This window comes from Pterocles gutturalis, unplaced genomic scaffold (assembly GCF_000699245.1).
Source record: "Pterocles gutturalis isolate BGI_N339 unplaced genomic scaffold, ASM69924v1 scaffold32949, whole genome shotgun sequence".
In the NCBI taxonomy this organism is placed as follows: Eukaryota; Metazoa; Chordata; class Aves; order Pterocliformes; family Pteroclidae; genus Pterocles; species Pterocles gutturalis.
Genome location: NW_010131770.1, coordinates 19,350 through 40,331, shown reverse-complemented (window position 1 = coordinate 40,331; position 20,982 = coordinate 19,350). Strand labels below are relative to the sequence as shown.

The following is a 20,982-nucleotide window of genomic DNA, read 5'->3' as shown; positions in this document are numbered from 1 at the left end:
TCCGGCCAGCCCTGTGCCAGGGCAGCCGTGCCCAGCCCCTCCGGGACCTTGCACGAGCCCCCCAAAGGCAGCCCAGGTGGGGTGTCCCTTGGGTTGTCCTCCCTCTTGCAGGCAGCATGGAAGAACGATGGTCACTCCAGAGCACCAGGCAATCTCGTGTCCATTTCCAGCTCCTATGTGCTCAAAGGAGGGTTGTGAAACTTCAAACATTTTCATAGTGCTTTGAGATGGCAAGAACTGGAGAAATGTTGAATGCTGCTACCTGGCATCCCTCTTCTAGGTGTATAATCAAAATTACTTTTCTATTGAGAAGTCCTCAAACCTAAAATGTAAACTGCGTCCTCCTCTTGCACAGACACTGCGGGCATTAGCCAAAACAGGGAAACAAAGCCAGGAAATGCAGCCACTAAGGTAGCGAGTGAGGCAGGGATGGGTTACATTTGTCCTTTAGCGGAGGGTGTGCGAGAGCAATGGAGTTACATAAAACTACTGCACCCGAGTCAGGAAGTGTTTCGGGCTCAAGTGCTGGGGAGTTTTCAACAAGCTGCACACAGGAGGGAACTGAAACCTCCCCTTTCTGGTTTTCCCAGTTAACTAGTAACCCAGAATATAGTTTTGCCAGCCGGATTACAAAAATTACCATAGGGATCTAAACCACAAGTATCCAGATTTAACCATGAGACCTTATTTATTTTCACAATAGTTCAACACTATTTTTTAAAAAAATAATAATCTGCTCTATTCTATTAAGGTGGATAAATATTGATTTAGGTAACAGAGGAATTTCCCCTCCCAACTTCAGAAAACAGATGCACAGGGGTTTTGACATGTTCCCAGCAGTGAATCCAGCTGGCTGCTACCATGACTCTTCTAGGGATAAATATCAGGGACTAAGAAAAGAGGACGAGTAGGGGAGCAAGCATTCTGCATTATGCAATGATTACATAAGCATTAGTTTACACTAGGTAGCTGGGAGTTGTGGCATTAGCTTTATACCAGGATACCCTCAGAGCAATGAGAAATAATAAAGGAGGGATTATTGCTGCCACACGCTTCCAAGGCCACCAAAACAGCAAACAAACAATGAGCACAAGCCGAACTTTAATCTCTGCCTCAAGCCTTCACCACAGCTTCGTTCGGGACCTGTTAACAGGGACGGGGGAGAAGACAGATGATTCTCACTCCTAAATTAAAAGAGAAATAATGCCAGCATAAAGCATCCTTCAGCATCTGAGTGCTCCTTTGGTGTTGCTCATGACAGCAATGGTATAAAAGAGGACAGATTTCAAAATTACAATAGCTGGCATTTGCACTCTAGTTCAGTGTCAAAGGAGTTCACAAGCATGACACAGTCCCCACAGTAACCTGTGAAACACCCTCCTGTCCATCTTGCAGAGGAGGAAACTAAGGCAAAGAAATCAGGCAGGTATCAACACTGAGTAACCCCCAAGTTGTTGGCTCCCTGTCCTACACTCTGACCAACAGGCTCTCTTTCCTTTCCTTAAATACAATTTCCTACTTGGAAAAACAAAACATACTTGTGGATTTTTTTAGAATTGTAACAAAGCACAGAACTTCAGTGCATTCCCTTTTTGTGTTTCAGTGTCTAAAGTCATTTCAGAAGAATTTTTAAGGACTCTGTTTAATGAGGGAGGCATCACTTGGGAGAAAAACACAAACTGTTGAGTTTGAGCCTGTGTGCCACCGCATTCCACTGGCACTTCTCCCATCAAGTCCAGCCAGAAAAGTGACCGAGAGCACTGGAGAAAGCTAATAAGACCAGGACGAAACACCATCCCTCAAAGAACAATCTGTTTCTAGTTTTCCTTTTCAAAATATTAGTGCTGCTTTGTGTGCTGCTAAAGGAGTTTGACAAAGGGCTGCAAAGTTGTTCATGGTAATCAGACTCACACAAAAATTAAGCCACAATGTCACAAGGACATCCCCATCAAAAATATGTAACACTCCAATAGCTCAGCTCATTACAGCCTGGATAGAAGACACCAACACCAGTTCCTTCATAAGGCTGCTAAAATTACAACTACCTCTATGGTCAAAAAAGAGGCTTATGTGTATATGGGGAGGAGACAGGGCTCTTTTTAAATGAGAGACATTTTTCTTGCAGGGCAACGGGCTCTTTTCAAATGGGGGATAGGTAGTGTACTGCAACAAACCTAGATTTACTAGCTGGTGGCTGCTACCATAAAAATAATTAAAATGCTCTCTAACTTTCCAGAAACACTTATAAATTACTGAACAGATAGGACAGCACTGCATATCTAGCACTTGCTACTCTGAACACCCCAAAGAATTGTTCAGGCACCTGGAGTGGGAAAAAGTCATGTAAACCGGAGAGGAGGAGAAATGCTGACCAGCAGTTGAAGCATAAAGGTAGGGAAGAACATGATGTCTTCATTCTGACTCGGACCCAGACTCACTCTGTGACCTTGTGTTGTTTTATCATCCTTTCGGGACAACATGGCTATGGAAGTGGGATGTAGACCCCCCTGGATCCACCAGCCAGCACTCAATCACGTTAAATCAGTTGCAAATTCTTCCTCAACAGAGATAATTCTCCTACTGGTAGAGCAGACTAATACACCTTGCCCCAGACGTTATAACTTGATGAGCACAACACTGTACAAAGTTAAGTTGCAGTCTTGCTCTCTTATGTTTGTACAAATTACTCCAAAACACCTTTCCACCCAAAATTTTCAGAAGGCCTCTAACCTTGCATTCTCCCTCCATCTATGACCTACAGTCTCATTCCAAAAGCATCCTCCCCTCCCCGCCTTCTCTTTTTATACCTATTATCTAGACTGAGTTACATAAGCCACTTGTATCACCCAGATTTATCATTTATCCATACTCATTTTGTATCATAGTTTCTTTCTGTTCTCAGTTCACACTCTCCCAGAAGTAGCTTCTTTGTCATACCACCACAACCAGAGGAAAGCAAAAAAAGATGGATTTTTTTTTGCTAGCATCCACCCCCCTCCCACTAATGGGCAACAAATACTGCATGGCTTATTTCTGTTAAAACTCCTCATGAAGCCCACACTGCACTGGACTCCTATAATAACCCAGGAACCCAGAGCTGGAACTCCTGGGGACCATTTTTGACCAGCCTAAGTTCATACCATGAACTTTGGAGGTATTTGCCACATTGACAAGGTGAAAGAAGCTTGGCGTCCCCACCTGACCTCAAAGTAACAAGTTAAATTACAAGTTTAGAAAGTTCTTCAAATCTGAACCAAGTTTATTCTCAAGCAGACAATGTCCTCTCACCAGCAAGCAAACTAAGCAGCAGCCACCCCAAAACTGTAAACTCCTGTTAGAGTTTCACCAGCATCTTCCATTTGATGGGGGGGAGACAGGGGAGAGCCAAGTAGCTCATAGTCTATTAGGCACTAACTAGGGGATGTGGAGCAAACACCAACAGCTCTGCCTGGTGCCCAGGCTGCTGCCCGGTCAGCAAGTCACCACATATTTCCCTCTCGAGTAGGATGTTGGGGGAAGTATACACAAAAAGTTGAAGGGGTTAGGGGGAGGACACTGGATCAAAATCATACTGATATTGACAGCTGCCTCCTCTCTTGCTAAAAATTACCTTTGCAGCATTACAAAACGACAGCAGGAGAAACTAGAACAGCCAGAGCCAGAATGTCACATCACCAAACTTCAGAATTAAAAGCACAAAGAAAGAGCTTCGTTCTCATATCCCCTCCATCACACCAACAAGCACTGCAAGACTCTTGAAAATTCATCCATTTCCATCCCTGCCAGGTAAGCTCCAAGTTAAATCCTGACCCCACAGAAGAGTCTTGGTTCCTGATGCACTTTGCTGGCCACTGAGTAGGGTGCTCCAGCACAGGGGTGTGAGAAGGAATGGTCTATAATGGGAAAACAAGAGGGAACATTTAATGGGACACACACACACGACCAAAAACCCACAAAAGCCCATCCTATGTCCTACCTGGAAACTGCTGAGACTCATCCAAGAGTAACATGCTGCTCAGTGCACTGAGGCAGGAGCTCTGCCCGCGACTCTGCCCCAACGCTTGTTCAGTGTGGCCACACGCGCTCAGCCCTTCTGCTATTCTTGTCTCGGGGTCTTCAGGACAAAAGTTTCCAGTCACTCCCAACAACTCCTTATCTCTGCTCACAGCCCAGCAAGCATTAAATCCACTCTCACTGGCTGCTCAGTTCACAAGTGGGAAATGTCTCTTGATAAAACAGTCCAGGGTACAGGCAGGGAAACCTGCACTTAAGGTTTCTGAAAATAACTTTGGTAAATAGCTCCCAGTGCTTGAATCCACCCAGCCGGTGTGACGGGAATCAGTACGCATATATATCCTCCCTGCACCCAGCCGAGATAGACCAGGGTCACTGTTATATAACTAGTTAAATATGCCTCGTGTTCAGCCTCAATAAAAATTGTCACTATCTCCTCCCCTGCTTGGGGAGTCAAACAACACAGCCCTGCCCGAGGTAGCTGCTGCTCCACTGGGGACCGATGCCTGGAGCTGTGCTGCCCGGTCGGTTTGGCTTCTGTATGTGTTCCGGATCAGCGGGAGCAGCCTAAATTAGGCCCGGGAAAAGAGTTTTAAAAGAGAGGAGAAGAGCAGGGAGGCTGAGTGGGTGTGTACGGGGGAGGTCTCTCTCCTCTCTCTCATCTCGAGCAGCAGAGCTGCACGCCGTTCGGATCAGATCCCATTCACTCAGCCCGCGATCCAGTTCAACTAGTGGCAGAGACCAAGACTGAGAATAAAATAAAAATCCTTACATAACCATTCAGGCTCTGGCGGGGCCCCACGCAAGGGGAATCCCAACAGACAACAGGACGTGCAGAGCAGGGGACACGTGGGACCGTAACCCCACTTTCAAGTTTCACAGCACAAAAGAAAAAGAGGGAGGGGAACAAGTTGCAAAAAGCAGTACAGCCTTTATGGCTTTGAAAACTATCTTGGTATCTGTGATTTTATGAACTATTTGCGTGATGCCTGCTAACTTCCAAGAAACCTGGACAACTGAGACTGAAACCTGAGCAATTTGTTTGGAGCTGGTAACCTGTTTGCACAATAACAGGTGAAAGAGCATCCTGTTTGCTTCATTAAATCAGCAGCTTGTACAGCAGCGCTAGGCTGCAGAAGGCTCTCAGTGCAGCAAGTGGACTACAAGTGAGATTTCTCAGTTTTTAGGAAACAGCCTTTCAGAATTTGTGGAGCATAAGCTTACTCTTAGAGAGTCTTTCTCCCCATCTGCTCCAGAAGGACAGGTACAGGAGAGAATAAACACTTTAAAGCAGTGATTGAATCCCTAGAAGCTAACCATCATGCCTGGTCTCCTTCAGTGCTACAGAGACTTTTTTATGCCTGATTCCTTTCACAGGCATACTGAACAGTAACAAACAGCAAACCTGGGCTGATAGACATGTAATGAAATCAGCTCACTCCTAGCAAGCATTTGCCCACATAAAGAAGTCAGCTCTTTGCTGGAAACAACTGGCAAGTGAGAGTCGGGAAAACCAGGACGGGCACAAGAAGCCCGAAGCAGGCTGTGTCTGAACAGCGCTGGCACAGATCTGCAGGGCGGCAGGACAATGTGCTGCACTCACAACAGTAAAGGTTGATCTAGAGATCTGCAAACACAGCCAGGGCAGAGCCCACTTACCCTTTGTGTGACTCCAGACATTTTTATTAGACCTTTCATTTGAGAGTGTGGCAGAGAGCAGTGAATGCCTGCTACCATCAAAATATCCTCATTGCTTCAGGGTACATCACAGCTTCGGAACAAACCCAAGGTGCTATTTTCATAAGTAGGGCCATATAAATTTTACCAAATAAAAATTAACTGTATTAAAATTAAGAGGCTCAGTAACAAGACAGCCTTTCACCTTTGTCACAGATTCAAATAGCCTGGCTGGTACACAAGAACGTACAGTGTTTATCAAGGGGGAAAAGAGGGACAAATATATTTTAAAAAGTACATAGCTGAGGATCTTGCAGCATGCCTTATAAGGACTTTGTAGGGTTGGAATAAATAACCAAACACAACCTCAGCATCTGACCTAACCGACTTATGAAACTGGGAAGCAAGATTTAAAGACAAGTATTTGTGTAAATACAGCTGGGTACTTTTCAAGGCATGCAACCAAGCACAAGGAAAATGGAAGTTCAGTACACCGGGGGAAACAGGTGACCTATACCTGTCCTTCTGCACAGAGCAACAAAAAGGGAATTTCCTTCTTCACCTTAGTGTGCAAAATGGAAAGGAACTTTTCTCCTTTTCCTACACAACAGCCTACCGCTGAGGCCATCACCATTAGCCATGATAAACACATATTCACACACCCAAGAATTAGATCTGCCAGAAACAGTCAGTTTATAAAATGATCTCCTCATGGAAGGTAATCTTGTTATGGATAAGCCCATTTACTCAGTAGCTTTTCTGTGAGGCCAGCCTTGCCAGTAAGGAAGAATGTTCTCCCTTCCCTGCAGGGTCTGCAATCTTACCGAGGTGTCACACCTCCCCTACCGTGTGCTCAAACCACAAGCTCTTTGCAATTGTATGACTGTACTATACATCAGAAGAAGCTTCTCAGGAAAATGTTGTCACTTGAGAGGTTCCCTTGCAAACAACACAGGAGATTCACCTGTTAAAAAAAAAAATCACTATAAAAATTTGTATTTTCAGAGAATATCAAGATGAAGACCCTCAGAACATGGTTTGTATTCATTTGCCAAGTCTTCTCAGCAGCAATGTCAGCATCCCCGAGCACTGCAAATTCATAAGGGTTAAAACTCACACCTAAATCTGCCTACGCACACAAGCAGCTCCTTCGTAAGGTTTTTCAGGACACGAGCTCCTCTCTATAGCAGAGAACATTGGAGATGGGAGGAGGGGAATCAAACTAAACTCAGTTCAACTAAAAAGTTTCAACAAACTCTCTATCACAAGTGACTCGCCTTCCTCATCCCTTCAAGCTGGAGTATCTCCTTTCCCACTCCCATGACTGTCATGGAATCACAGAATGGTTTGGGTTGGAAGGGACATTAAAGATCACTGAGTTCCAACCCCCTACCATGGGCAGGGACACCTTCTGCTAGACCAGCTTGTCCTCCACCTTCAGCCTGGTTCTCTCAACCCACTGCTCCCCTTGCTGAGCTCTGCAGGCCAAGCAGCTCCGGGACTGCTCAGCATCAATCTGATCCAGCCCACCACGTGCAGTGTGGGGGAGAAGCACTGGATCCATGATGTGCCACCATGCTCTCGGTCCCTGCAAGCTTGGGTGGTTCCCGTCTCGCCCACGATGGCCCTGGGTGCTGCTCATCTCACTGCCACCCTGCAGAACAGAAAAGACCCTCCTCACCCATCCCCGATGCTCCACGCTGGCTGTGCAGTCCCTTCCCCAGCCCGCAGACCCGTTCCACATCCCCCAGCTGCTGCTGCACACCCCACTGATCACCAACACGTAGAGAAGCTGCCTACCAATCTGAGCTGTAAGATATTAAACAAGGCTTGGCAGCCACATCTCACTCAATTATCAGCTGCTATTGCACATACAAATATCATTAAGGCTACTTTCCCCATACTGTTTTCCACGTTGTTTTAGCAACACGGAAAACACACAAGAATATCAGTTTTGAGTTGGTTATGGTATAAGGTGGTGTTTATCGACCTAAAACAGTTCAGACAGAATCAAACTCCACAACACTATTTGTTGGCAACTGGGTATTGCTGGGCTTTGAGAATCATTTGCTTTTTAAACAAACACTGCACTGTAAATAAAAACTCTCTTCCAGTAGGATCTAAACCAACCGTGGAAAAGCAGAGGACTCTTTCCACCGATTTTAGTGAGTTTTGGACTGAACTCGAAGGTATAACATTTAATCAGTCTGGTTTTTTCTCATTTTATTTGTATTCATATCTTGGTTTATTCTCTTTCCCACACTCATCTAAATAATAACAGGGGGTGGGGGGAGTTGTACAGAATGGAACAAAAATCTAATCACACAAAATACAGGTAGTGATGAAACACAGTGTCTTCTGCAAATGCTTTTCAGACTGTCACTGTGGCAAAACATCCACTGCTTCAGACTTCAGTCCCAGGCTTTCAAAGGCTGTTTAAATGTATGTAAGAAAACAAGCTCTTATTAGACAAGATGTGATGATTTTAAGTCAAAGAATTCATATCAGAGATATTTATCATCATCTTAATCAAAGCTAAACCCATTGAGTTACAATTCCAGCCATATTCAACAAACTGATTCTCATTTCCCCCTATAACTTGATACATTTCTGCTGCTACAGATGACATGATGTATTTGTGCACCACAGAAGAGTGATTTTGTACAACTTTAATTTCATTCCAGTTTTCATCTAAGTGCAAATTTGACATAAATCACAAGCTAAGAGTACACAAAACTGCCATTCTAAAATTGCTCTAATGGTTCAAGTATTTAAATATTTTACATAGACGAAGATTACCTACAGATGCTTTAATTGCAAAATTTGTTTTGACAGAGAATTAAACTAGAAGTTTCTGTTCACCTAGCCCAAAAAGATTTTATCTTGTAGCTTTCTCCTGTCTCATTCCTATTTGCATATTTGCAAGTGAAAATAATGTCTTCTGACTCCTACTTGGATTTTTTTTTTCAGACTGAGTCAGTGAACTGCATGTTTAAGAAAATGTGAACATTTTCAACATCTGTAGCAGAAACTACTGTTATTAAAATAAAAAATAGTTATTGCATCAAAAAACTTTGACCCAAATGATGAGTCAGACAATTCTGGAAGTTCAGTGTTGCAGTTTTCTATGAAGTCTACGCCGGAAACTAAAATGACAGATTAAGCAAATAACTAATGTGATACAGTGTTTTAAAATCTGAAGAATACTTGTTATTTAATTAAAACAGTTCCCCCTCCTTCCAAACATGCTGCTGCTTCTTGGCTAAAAATATTACACTCTCATAACATATAGCTACATGTACATTTTATTTAACCAGTCATTAAAAACAGCACAACACCAGCTAAATTAAGGAAAAAATTTAAAAAAGGACCCTTTGCATAGTTTAAACTCAAATGTCAAACTGAAAAGTGTTTCACCCAGTACATTTGAAAATAAAAGGGGCACTGCCTCAAATGCAAAGCAGAGGATTTTGACTTTGGCTCCATCATGCTCATGAGGCGACCTTGGCAAAGTCACTTTGCTACTCCTTACCTGTTCAAGAGAGAAAATACCACATTACAAATTTGCTAATTAGTTTCCTTGTGATTTTGTCACGCTTTCAGAAGCTGCAGATGACAGAGTGTATCTATTAGCAATGACTAGGTGCGGTACAAAGCTGGCTACTGAAAACATACATGGGGAAAAAGGTAGCAAACACGACAGGGAAGTAAGTGTGACCATTCCTCATTAGAGATTCTCTGGTGCTTTGTGAAAAGAGAAAAACAAGTTTTTGGACAATACAGCACAGCCTCTATATCCAGCAAAGCCTATCAGAAAAGCAAGAAGAAACAACATACTCCTCCTCCCCTTGAAAGACTTGGAGCAATTCTTTGTTTAGCTAATAACCACTTGTTCATTGACCCTGCTCCTCCGTGCACTCATGCTACTCTCATGCTCGTAGCAGCTTTAAGAGAGGAAAGCATGTAGCTACAGGTAAAAAAACATTTGAGAAAATCCATATAGATACATATACAGAAAATATAGAGCCACGGACGTGGGCTGTTCTTGAACTGCAGAGAAGGATTTCTAGTTTGTGTTTCATCATACACAATAGATGAAAGGGAAGGAGGAAGAAAATAGGAAAAAAGCGTAGCTAGTTATAATACCACATCACTTCACGAGATCAGCGAGTCCCTGTGCCCAATCGGCGGGTCTGAAGGAAGCAGAGCTCTGGCGTCATCACCTCCTTTTAAAGAAGTAAAGCAAGTCATTACTCCAGGTTATATAACACTTAGAGTATGCCAGACTTTGTGCCACCCTCTCAAAAACGAAGCCACTGTCGGAGAGCTTCAGAGGGGGGCAGAGGAGTCACAATATTTTAATTCAGATCTTTCCCCTGCTTAGAATAAGCAAGGGAGACCAGGAAAGAGTTGGCACTTTTGGACAGAGCAGGCAGATGGTGAAAGGCTCAGCGACTGACCTGCAACATCGTCAGTCTGTAACTCCCTGCAAAGGGGGCTGGGGGGACAGCGCTCTCAGGATCTCATCCTTCCTTCCCACAGCAGCCTTCAAGCCACACCTCACCCTGCTGAGAATAACCTAGTTCACAGGGTTAGTTAAAATGCTGGAATCAGGCACTAAAACCCCCACAAACCCCAGGCGCCACTCCTCCCACCTTCCCCTTTCCTTCCCAATTTATGGGCAAAGAGCCTGCAGACAAGGGACCTCCACCTGCCTCCATCACCCTCCAACAATCAAAACTGCCTCAACACAAAGTGCCCAGCAAGACAATCTGCAGAATCACAGAACAGTTTGGGTTGGAAGGGACCTTTAAAGGTCATCTAGTCCAACCCCCCACAATGAGAGCTAACAGAAAGGGAGCAGACAAAGCATACGGTACTGGCTGTTCCCAGTACAGCACCCAAGAGGATTTTTTTTTAATGTCACCATTTAGTGAGTCCAGTAAGGCCACTTCAAGGGAGCTGGGTGCCTGCCACAGGGTCTGCACGGGCATTAGCAGTTCCCGTACAACGTGCTGGGTACACAGACAGTCGCTGGCCAGGCAGGTCCAAATGCCTCAGACTGCACACAGGAACACCATTTGTTCTGAAAGACAGACTGTGCTACAGAGAAACTGCCAGAACAAAAATAATGGGTAAAACATGCAGCCTTCTGTAACGAAGCAAAGTTCCCAGAGAAATCAGTGGGGCTTCTCCTAAATATGAGAGTCAAACCTTCTTCCCTACAATTTCAATGTAACCTTCCTGCACTACTAAGTAACCAGGATTGCTAAATTTGCAAATGCCAGTATCTAGTCTCTTTTCACCTTTGATACTAACTATATCTTTGTATTTTATTCAGCTGGATTGTGAAGACACAGAAGACAGCCAGCTCCTAACTTTCTGCATCTTAGGAAACCAACACCAGTCTCGAATGTAAGATTTGCGGAGGCGGAGAGCATATGTTTACCAGACACAAAGCAACATCGGAGATGCTGTTATCCCTTTCGGGAACTGAGAAAACAATAACAAAACCTCAACTTCTTAGTTATAGCAAGTCACCTAAGAAACACCTGCAACATCTGCAGGTAGATGCAGGTTTGCCAACTCAGAGTTATCCACAACCAGCTGACTTGAGGGTGAGCCCCCTGGCCTGCACCCATATGATAGATAAAGCATCTTTAAACACTCTGATCCATAAGGATTGTTTTCTAAGGTAATCTCCTATAACAATTTGATAAGGTTTAAACACATACCAGTATGCAGGATGTTAATTCGCAAGGAAATTCCTTCACAAGTAGCGATTACTTTTGTACCTGTAGCATACCACACGTGCCATCCCCTTTGCATGCAACTACTGCCTTGGAAGACAGTCTATGGAAAGTCACTACCAGCATTAAAATCTGCCTGGGTGTTTAAGAACAGCAAAGTGCACAGTGGTACAAGGAAGTTCAGGTTTGCTTTCTGAGGCTTACAAGGATCAGGGCAGTTCCTGTTGAGAAGAGGTTTGCTTCCCCCAGGTTGTGCCCTTCTAGGTTCCTTAGAAACCGTCCTGGTGGACTCTAGAGGGAGCTGCATCCAGCCACAAGTAACCACAACAGAAGAATGGAGACAGGAAAGTCCACCAGGAAGGAAAAAATGGAAAGATGTCAATCATCACTCTTCCCTTTCCCCCCAGAAACCCACCTTGTACACTGCAAACAGTAACTTGCAGATTAAATTATAGGATTATTAATTCCTGGCACCCACCACTCTGGCATACATACACAAAGAATACAGCAGAGTTTAAAATCAAAGGGACCCTCCTGATCGTCTTCAGCACTTTTCTAGATTTAGGCAAGTCCTTGACTTTTGTTTCTTTCCACACCTTTTTCAATCAACAAAAAGAGCCTCCTCTCCACTCCAGGCTTACTCTGTCAGTCCTCAGCCCCTGCCACCAGCCTCTGGCTCAACAAGGACAAGAGATCAAAGCACATGTATCGCCAGTCTGGGGCAGAAAGCCAGAACCAGTCAAGTCCACGGTGCCCACGTACAGCTGCAGATGGAAGCATCTCATGAAAGGGTTCCTCAAAGAGCAGCTACAGCCTCTGAAACTGCCTCAGCCTCTGGATTCCCATGTACCCTCGATACCCAAACACACAGCTGTGAAAAGCTGCCTTCTAAGAGGAGTTGAGAGATTAAGGAAATAAGTACAAATTTTCTCCTTCTCTTCTTCTTAAGGAATGCATTTCATTTTCTAGTAGATAGGGAGGACAACTTAAAATTAGTGTTTCCTAAGAGCAAATGGTGTGCAGTCTGGTCAAAAGTAAAGGCAAAAAGATTTCAGGTTGCTGGGACTAATCTCCATTTACCGATACAAGCAGGACCCTCCAATTCAAGCAAAAAGTGCAGGTAAATTACTTTCTAACAGCAGCTCCCCCCCACCCCGCTTGCTTTTTTTTTTCCTTTCCTTTTTTTTTTTTTCTCCAGCAGTATGGGACTTTCTAAATCTGGATATAAAATTATACAGAATAGACTATAACTTAGCAGGGTATTATTCAGGAGACTGTCTCCACACTCTTCCTCTGCCTCCGAGTTTCACACAAGTGAGTATAACGTGACTTAATTTACAAGAATAACTTCAGATGAAAAGCAAAAACTTGTGTACATGAGCAGAGGAGCCTGCTAAATGAATAGATTTATACCAAAGACTTTCCTCTCTTCCCCTGTAAGGACAGAAATTTGCTCTATTCCCAGTCCCACACATTCAGCTGGGGAGTCCCACAGACACCAGTTTTGCATTGTTCCAGCACTTTGTTGGGGAGAAGAAAAGATGGAACAACTTTGGGGTGGGAAGCACATGAACAACATGGTCTCCCAAAATGAGCAGCAGCTCCCTGCACCTCAAGGATGCATTTGGGTACCATTAAAAACAAACAAACAAACAAACAAAATAAAAGGCAAACTACTTACAGACCGCAGGCAGGGAGAAAAGAGAATATTAGCCCACACTTTCACATCACTTTAAAAACAGATTTCCAAAATAATTTCAGCTTTAATAACTCCAGGTACTAATGAACTTTCTAGTAAGTATGGTGTTAACTATGGATATTTCCCCTCAGGTTAGACAAGGAAATTATCCAGGCAGCTAGAAATTTATTTCAGTTTCAATGTAACTGTACCCCTTGCTGCATGCACCATGATGATGAGCCACAAAGGAACATCACATTAAACAAAATTCACGCTTACTATAATTTCAGAACAACATTTTTCTCCCCAACCATCAAGTAAAAATTGTACGCGAAGCTGATCTAGCAGTACCCCCTTACCTAAACAGGCTTTCCTCTAGCAAGAGTTCAAAGAAAGCAAAGAGCTTTTCAAACCTGAATCGACAGTGACTGTCATCTGAAGGCAAGCACTCCTGCCTTGGTATCTTGGGAAACTCAAGCTCAAACAAAAAGCAGACATTGAAATACATTCTGGATCATGCTCCAGAAACAAGGTAACTCTGTTTTAATGTGTCATGATACTATCAAATATCACAGACAGGAATGAGCACAGTCTTAAGAGGCTAGGGCGAGGAAAAGGGTCTCTCCCCTCACTAACCTCCTGTGCCAGTCTTTCAGAGGTCCTGAGACTCGGCCCTGGTGCCTTCACCCTACCGAGAAGCTGCAGTGCAAAAGAGCACAGGCACCCATGCGTCCTCCACCCTCCTGGGACTTGTGATTCTGTACCAACAACACAACTGTGCTCCTTATTCACTCCTCTCTTAGGGTCCATATGTCCACAGAAAGTCCACACAAAGCAGTTTTGTTTTGCTCCAGCACTTTGTCAGGGAGGAGAAGGAGGAAGAGTGTGAGTCTGAGGTGGGAAGAGGGAGTGCAGATTGCCTCCCACCTTCTCCTGTTCTCCACTGGTCAAACAGAGATGCCACGTAGCTAGCATGCCCTCAGCCCTGCGGAAAGAAAGAGGGGATGGGACAGGAGAAAACAGGCAAAGCGGACAGACAACACAGGGCAGAAGACAAGGCTAACTGCATGGAGAGTGTCATATCACAACAGGAGCACCTAATACACTATTATTTGGTGTTGCCTGGTACATCTGTACATTTAGAATTGCAGTACTACCGTGGTATTGGGAAATTGCCCACTGCTGTATCCCAGACGGACTGAGTCCAAACCCTGACTGCTGTGCCACACACCCCGTAATGCAAACACAACTTTGAGAACAGTGTCTGAACGCCTGTGCTCATTAAGGCATCACAATTAATAGCAGAATTACAGCAATATGTATGAGTAGGAGACAATAAATTCCAGAAACTTCAATTGGAATAATCCAAAGACATTCAGAAAGTGAAAAAACAGCACTACAGTGGGATTCAGTCTTCCTTGGGAAAGCTCTCAGGTAAAAACACTTCCTGCATTTGAAATGATCTGTAAAATCCATATTGGAGGTTTGTCTCCTCCCTGCTCAAATTAGCTTCTATTCCTATGGAGCTCTACACAGCCCTGAGCAATACCAGGATCAGAGAAAAAGTGCAGCACTTGAAACAGCCCTTCATCTCTACAGTCATCAGTACATCACATCTCTAGTGAAAAGGATTTGGGGAGTTCACAAAAAAAGTTCTTAGCAGTCACGCACTGATATCACAAAATCGAACACGATAAAACAAGCGCTGCTACCCACAAGTGCTGAGAAAACAGATGCAGTGGGCAGGGATGACGAGGCTGGAAAAGCAGCGGAAGCCTGTGGCTAGGACTGAAGCATGCCGCTAGGACGGGTGTGCAGTCTGGCAGACACTGGGAAGGGGTTGTAAGTGTCAGGGTAGGTAAGTCCTGGAAGAAGTGCTCTAGAGGAAAAGACTAAAGCTGTAAGAGCTCCTACACGTGACCCTAAGGTTCATTAACTGACCACCACTGAATAAATGTACAAAGGATGTAAGCTGTGTGGTTATTAACTTCCACTTATTCAGGAATATTCAGAAAACTAGCCTTCTGTGCTCTTTTTCTTCCTTGGGGGCAGGGGAAGAAGGTTTAAGAACTGCTTTCATCAAGACTGAAAGTTTGTACCACAAAAGTCCAAACTAAAACTCTAGAACACCGATGGGACAAGCCTGTACTAACTGCAAACAAAGCTTCAGATTCTCAGAGCAGAAATGAGACAAACTGCACCAAAACTGAAGAGAACACTCTTAATTACCAGAATGTAAAAGAAAACAAAGAAAATTCTGAAACTGAAACCACCACAAGTATTAATTCCACACACAACATAAATCAAAAAGACAAAAACAGGTTAAACATGCAAAACACACGTCGCTGCTGAGTCTGAGACCAGGCTATCCACCATCAGCAGGCCAGGGTAACCTTACACTAACCCTGGAAGGTTCTGAAGTAATCTGAGTCACCATCAAAACATAGAAAACCTACATGCCCAAAACAAAGCCACTATTTTGCAAGCAAGCAGTAAAAATGTTAGTTTTATAATTGTTATAACCACTATTATTTAAAACAACTAATCAGCTTCAATTTGGAGAAAACATATATGCAGCCTGTCAGCCTTCCAAGGAAATAACCATGAAAGATTAATAATTTTCTAAGTCTTGTCGTGCTAGACATATGCAAGAGCCCATCCACAAACGAAAGATCCTCCCAGTATCCCCACTGGAACATCTAGAGAACAACCACAATACCAGGAGGGGAGGAGAACTGCACAGCTGGGAACAGTGAGAACAAACTTTTAACAGAAATTATTAAAATTAAGCTTTTAAAAAGCTTCACAGTATCAACATCAGTGCATGCCCTTCCTTCTTGCGAATACAACTGTCTGTTCCTAAGAGGATTTTTATGAATGAGGGTCATCTACAAAGAGACAGGACTATAAACATCAGATGGGCAAAAGAAAATGATCCTCTTAATTCTGAAGTTAGCTATATTATTTCATAGGCCAAACAGCAGGAGACTGGTTTTATATTAGATCTAAGGTAATACAGATGTCAAATGACATTTCTGAGGCAGTATGTAGCTATGAAGAGATATCAGGAAAAGCAGAGTGGACACCTCCACAGAAAACAATAATTACACAGCTAAGCACGCAGAAAGCATCCCGATATTCTGGCAGACAGAACTAAAGCTGGAACAATCTCAAACCTCAGAGGCAACCTAGCTCTGCTCAGACGGTGAAAGAAAGTTTTTCCTGTACCTATAGAACAACTATAAAACCACTTCATATTAGTTATATGTAAATTGTCTTTTTACTCTTCCTCATTATTTCCAACATTTATTAATTTATTTTTAATCAGTCACTAAAGAAATATAAAACATCAGCATGCTTCTAGTGTTTTAAGATGAAAATAAGCAGCTGTCATTAACGGTTAGTGATGTTCTGATATACCTACATTAATTTTGTTTGCTTTGGAAAGAATAATCCTGATGAACTATTAGGAGTATTCAGCCACAATAGTATAAATGTAGATGATAAAATATACAGGTCTATGATTAAATAACCATGGGGAATGACCCACTTGGACACCACACACAGCCACTCCTCTCTCTTAATAGAAGTTTGTCTACAATGTCACACTTCCTATTGCTTTGCTGGGTGCAGGTTCCTGTGAAGAAAGTGACAAGGTCACTGCCAGTCTCTTTGAGACAAAGTAATCTGTGCCCCTATAACTCTATCTCCTGGGAATTCCCCTTTCTTACCTGAACTAACTCATCCATTTCTGCTACTTTCTCATTAGAAAAAGCCATCACGTGAGGAAAACCAGAAGAATAAAATTCATTTGTGTAAACACTTTATAAGCATATTAAATCAAAACAGCATCTTCAAGCAGCAGGTGGCTGAAAGAACATAAAAAAAATAAAACAATACTTGAGGACAACAATGTACTCTGAAACCCAAAATACTTTAGCAACTAGAAGAGAGAAGTATCTGTCTTTAACACATTCTATGCTAAGAAAAGGAAGACTATTCTCAGTAGGTTGAATCAGGTGCATTCAAAAATCTGCATGCCCTTTAAAATTATTAAAAATCACAATTTTAAAGGAACCAAATACAGCACCCCCTTAAGCTTGGGCAGTAGTTTTACCATACAAGGAGTCTGGTGGTGAACACACCAGGGAGAATTCCCACCTGAGCCATGCACTCCTGTCTATGTGCCCTAGAATATCAGCCCTTCTGCTGGACCAACAAACATGTTTCTAGGACCATGCCATGAACCAGAACAGTTACCTAACCTTCTGTAAATGTAACCTGCACAGCACAGGTCCACAAACAACTATATTGGTCCCAACTGAAGAGGAGACTGGGACAGGCAAGCATAGAAGGTGACGACCTACTGAGTGAGCACTGCCACCTTTCATATTGTAAACCAACCAACCAAAACAACCCAACCTGTATGCTGTCAGAAAATAACATTTTCCAGTTGTTAAAGGTGATTATTTCAAATGAGCAGTAATTGCCCAAAGCATCCATTAAATTGTTGACCTATGGGCAAGCCAGTGATGCAAACATATTCAATTTCACCGGATCCTTTTAATAATATAAGTAACTGTAAATTTATTTATTTAGTTCTTTATTTAATTGTTTCCCCAGAATCTGTAGCTATTTTAAAAATTATATCCTCCCTACAATTTATGCTTGTGACTTGTTTTCCGGATGGAAATTTTTTTTTGCCAGGAGTCCAAATGTAGCCTACATTAAATCCCTATTTAAACTAAACACCACATAAACACTCCTGCCTACCAAGCACTGGACAAATCCTAACCCTTATGCTATCCACCAAGGTGTCACTCACCAAAATTGGTAACGTCAGTTTTGCGTAACAAATGTACACAGAGATTCACAACCCCATTCACTTACCACTCTCATCAAGCAAGTCCTCCTCGTCATCCCCATCATTGTCCTCCTCCATCGCCTCCTCCTCATCTTCCTCCTCCTCCTCTTCCATATCCTCCTGCTCCAAGTCCGGGTCCAGGTCCGGATCACTCCCTGAGATTGACTCGTCCGACATGATTCCCAGTGGTGCTCCTTGTGCATTACCTGCTCATGTTCTACCGTGAGGCAGCCCTGCGAGAAACGAGAAGAGGTACATAATGAGCCCAGTAAAGCCCCACCTTTGAGCCTCAAGGCTCAAAATCATTGCAGGATTACTGCATATAAAAACACAAACCTGCCATCAGTCTTTTAAATAACAGTTATATCAGACTGCGCCCAATATCTTGTGTAGAAAATGGATGCCATAAGCCATGTACCCTAACGATATAGAGCTAGCATTGCAGAACCAATATCGGAACCAATATCTTAACTAATCCCTCAAAAAAACACCTCCTTCTTGGTATCCTTGACATGTACACAACAGAAACATCCCTAATATCAATGTCTGATTATATAAAGATGCAAAAGTACATAACTTAGGTGAACAACTTCAGAACACTACTGTCCAAATACGAAGCATAGAAAAAAGGATCAATCTCAGAATCCCATACGGATACCTGTTACCCTGATACCCAAGCACTGCAAACATCACTGCAGTATGCAGACCGTAGGTCACAGACAGAAACCACCCCTTGCCTTAGCTGTACCCACTGCGAAGGTCACCAGCTACTCATCACAGACTGTCTGAAGTCTCTGTTCCAACTAACAGAGACAGCATTACCTTTAACAATGGTACGGATAGAAGAGAACGAAGATCCAGTTTTTAAAGGTTCTACATCCCTTTGTAAAGCAGGGTAAGAAGAAAAGTAAACATAAAGGAAGGATGGATCAGTGAGAATGTGCATTTCCTCCCTCTAAAGCACAAGCCCAGAGCAGGCTGTGCATAACTCCTCTGTTATACGTTATTCCAGGGCATCACCACAGGAATCATACTGCAAAACTGAAACCTAATACTAAAACCTAAAGAGAGGGCCAGGGTAACCACGAAGTCACAAGTTTATCTGTTCAGATCATGAACTACCACTTCTGGACAGTGATGGGTACTCCTGGGCGCTCCTCTTCCAGGCACAAAGAATTATAATAAAGGAGCTATGTAAAATGGATTAAAAGAAAGAAACACAACCAAGAAAGGAAAAAAAATAAGGCATCTTGATCTCAAAGAACATAAAGCAAAAGGATGTGTTCAAAAATCAAGCCTCAGAAGAATTACTACCCACACATTCCCCAGAAAGCTTTAAAGCAAGAAGAGGGAAACATTTCCTCGTCACTCATTTTCCACTGCCCCCTACCTACACCACATTTCCAGTATAATAATGTTTGAGAACTAATTAGCCTCTTTTAAAAAAAATTCTAAGCAGATAAGGCAGCATACACATCTACAAACACTTCAAGAAACAGAAAAATTTCATTTTCAGCTGTGTTTCAGCAGTAACTAGCTGAGCTGAGCTCAGAAACTTGAAGGTTAAAGACACAATTCAACACCCCTGTAGCAGGGCTGAAAATCTAACTGTCAAGTATGCTGAATTATTCCAGCTGAAGTCATCAGTTCCTGCTTTGCCTGTCTCAGCTCCTCAATAACATTGAAGAGTGTCTGAAAGAAAACAAACACAAGCAAAGAACAGACTTTGTGGAGACTGGTACTGGAATAGGAAACCTTTCACCAGTAGGTCCCAGGAGCACTTTACCACCAGACAACTGACGTCCCTACGCTATTACACGTGTCACACAAAATAAGTTGGCTTAGTCAAGCAGATGGTAGAAAAGGCCAAAATCTAAATTAGCTCAAGTGGAACTGTGCCAGTTTACACAAGCCAAATGGATTCATCCAGCTCCTGTGGTCCGCTGGTAGGCAGGTACCCAGCCCTGCTGCGGCCAGCCTGCTGCAGCGCAGTGACCCCGGCACAGCGAGGTCCGGCACGGCTTGCTTTCCGAGGTCTGGCGACTCCAGTCAAGGACTGCAGACACAAAGCAATCTATTATCAGAAATTTCTCCTGACAAATGCTGTGCTAAAGTCTATGTGTATTTCAAAACAGTGGCTTATTTTTACTTTTAAATAGCAACAATGTTCCCTTCCAGCTGATATTCAGCCCTGAGAAAAACAAACATTGCACTCAAAGGTTGCACTCAAACCTATAATTGTGAAGCTGCATGTATTTCCTTCCATTTCAGAAGGAGATGGTCAGTACTGTTGCCTTTGTGGGTCTCTGCTGGTCACCTGGGATTTTCAAGGGGGTTTATTTATTCTCATGTTGTCCATACTGTGCTATAAAGCACCTCACATGCTATCTGCCAGAAACCACATTAACAGTCCATTTTTCAGTATCCCAGCAAACTAAGCACCAAAAAAATCACCCCCGCCCCCAAGAAAAAAAAAGAAAAATCAGAAATACAAACACTACTAAAATGGCAAGAATGAATTCTCGTCTGCTAACAGGAAAAGCAGAAGTGCTGTAATGCCACTAAACGTTCCAGGTCAAAGAATGACACATGATACAGTTTCTCCCATCAGTATTCTCCTGTGTCTCATCTCTCATGTTTCATTGTTTGTTGCAGAACCTTTAAAAAAAAAATACCACCACAAAACACTTACTGAATATTGTTTAAAATAAAAGATAGGGGTCCTTGTACTTCTATAAATAAAATCAAACCCAGCAGAGAGCAGCAATCTCTCAGACTGCAGTACAAAAGGGCTCTAATCTAAGCTTTATTTTTGTTTAGCAGTAAGTACAAGTCCTTTATGAGCTAACTCTTGACACCCCTTCAACAGCCCCAGCCATATGCAGGAGAATGAAACAGAAGCTTTCGAAAAGACTTAATTAAATCTCGTAGAAGCTGGGTAAAACAAAGACGGTTAACTCCTCTGTGCCTGCTGTCATGCTGCTGACTGTCTTCCTCCC

At 43.1% G+C, this 20,982-nt stretch overlaps 1 protein-coding gene across 1 annotated transcript in view; it reads right to left on the bottom strand.

Moving 5' to 3' along the window:
* The window catches only part of RAD54L2 (RAD54-like 2 (S. cerevisiae)), a 43,650-nt gene extending 25,490 nt beyond the window's left edge, over positions 1-18,160 (bottom strand). The window contains 1 exon segment of the mRNA XM_010080713.1: positions 18,010-18,160. Coding sequence (XP_010079015.1) covers positions 18,010-18,160 — 151 coding nt within the window.
* Positions 18,161-20,982: the final 2,822 nt, after the last annotated feature.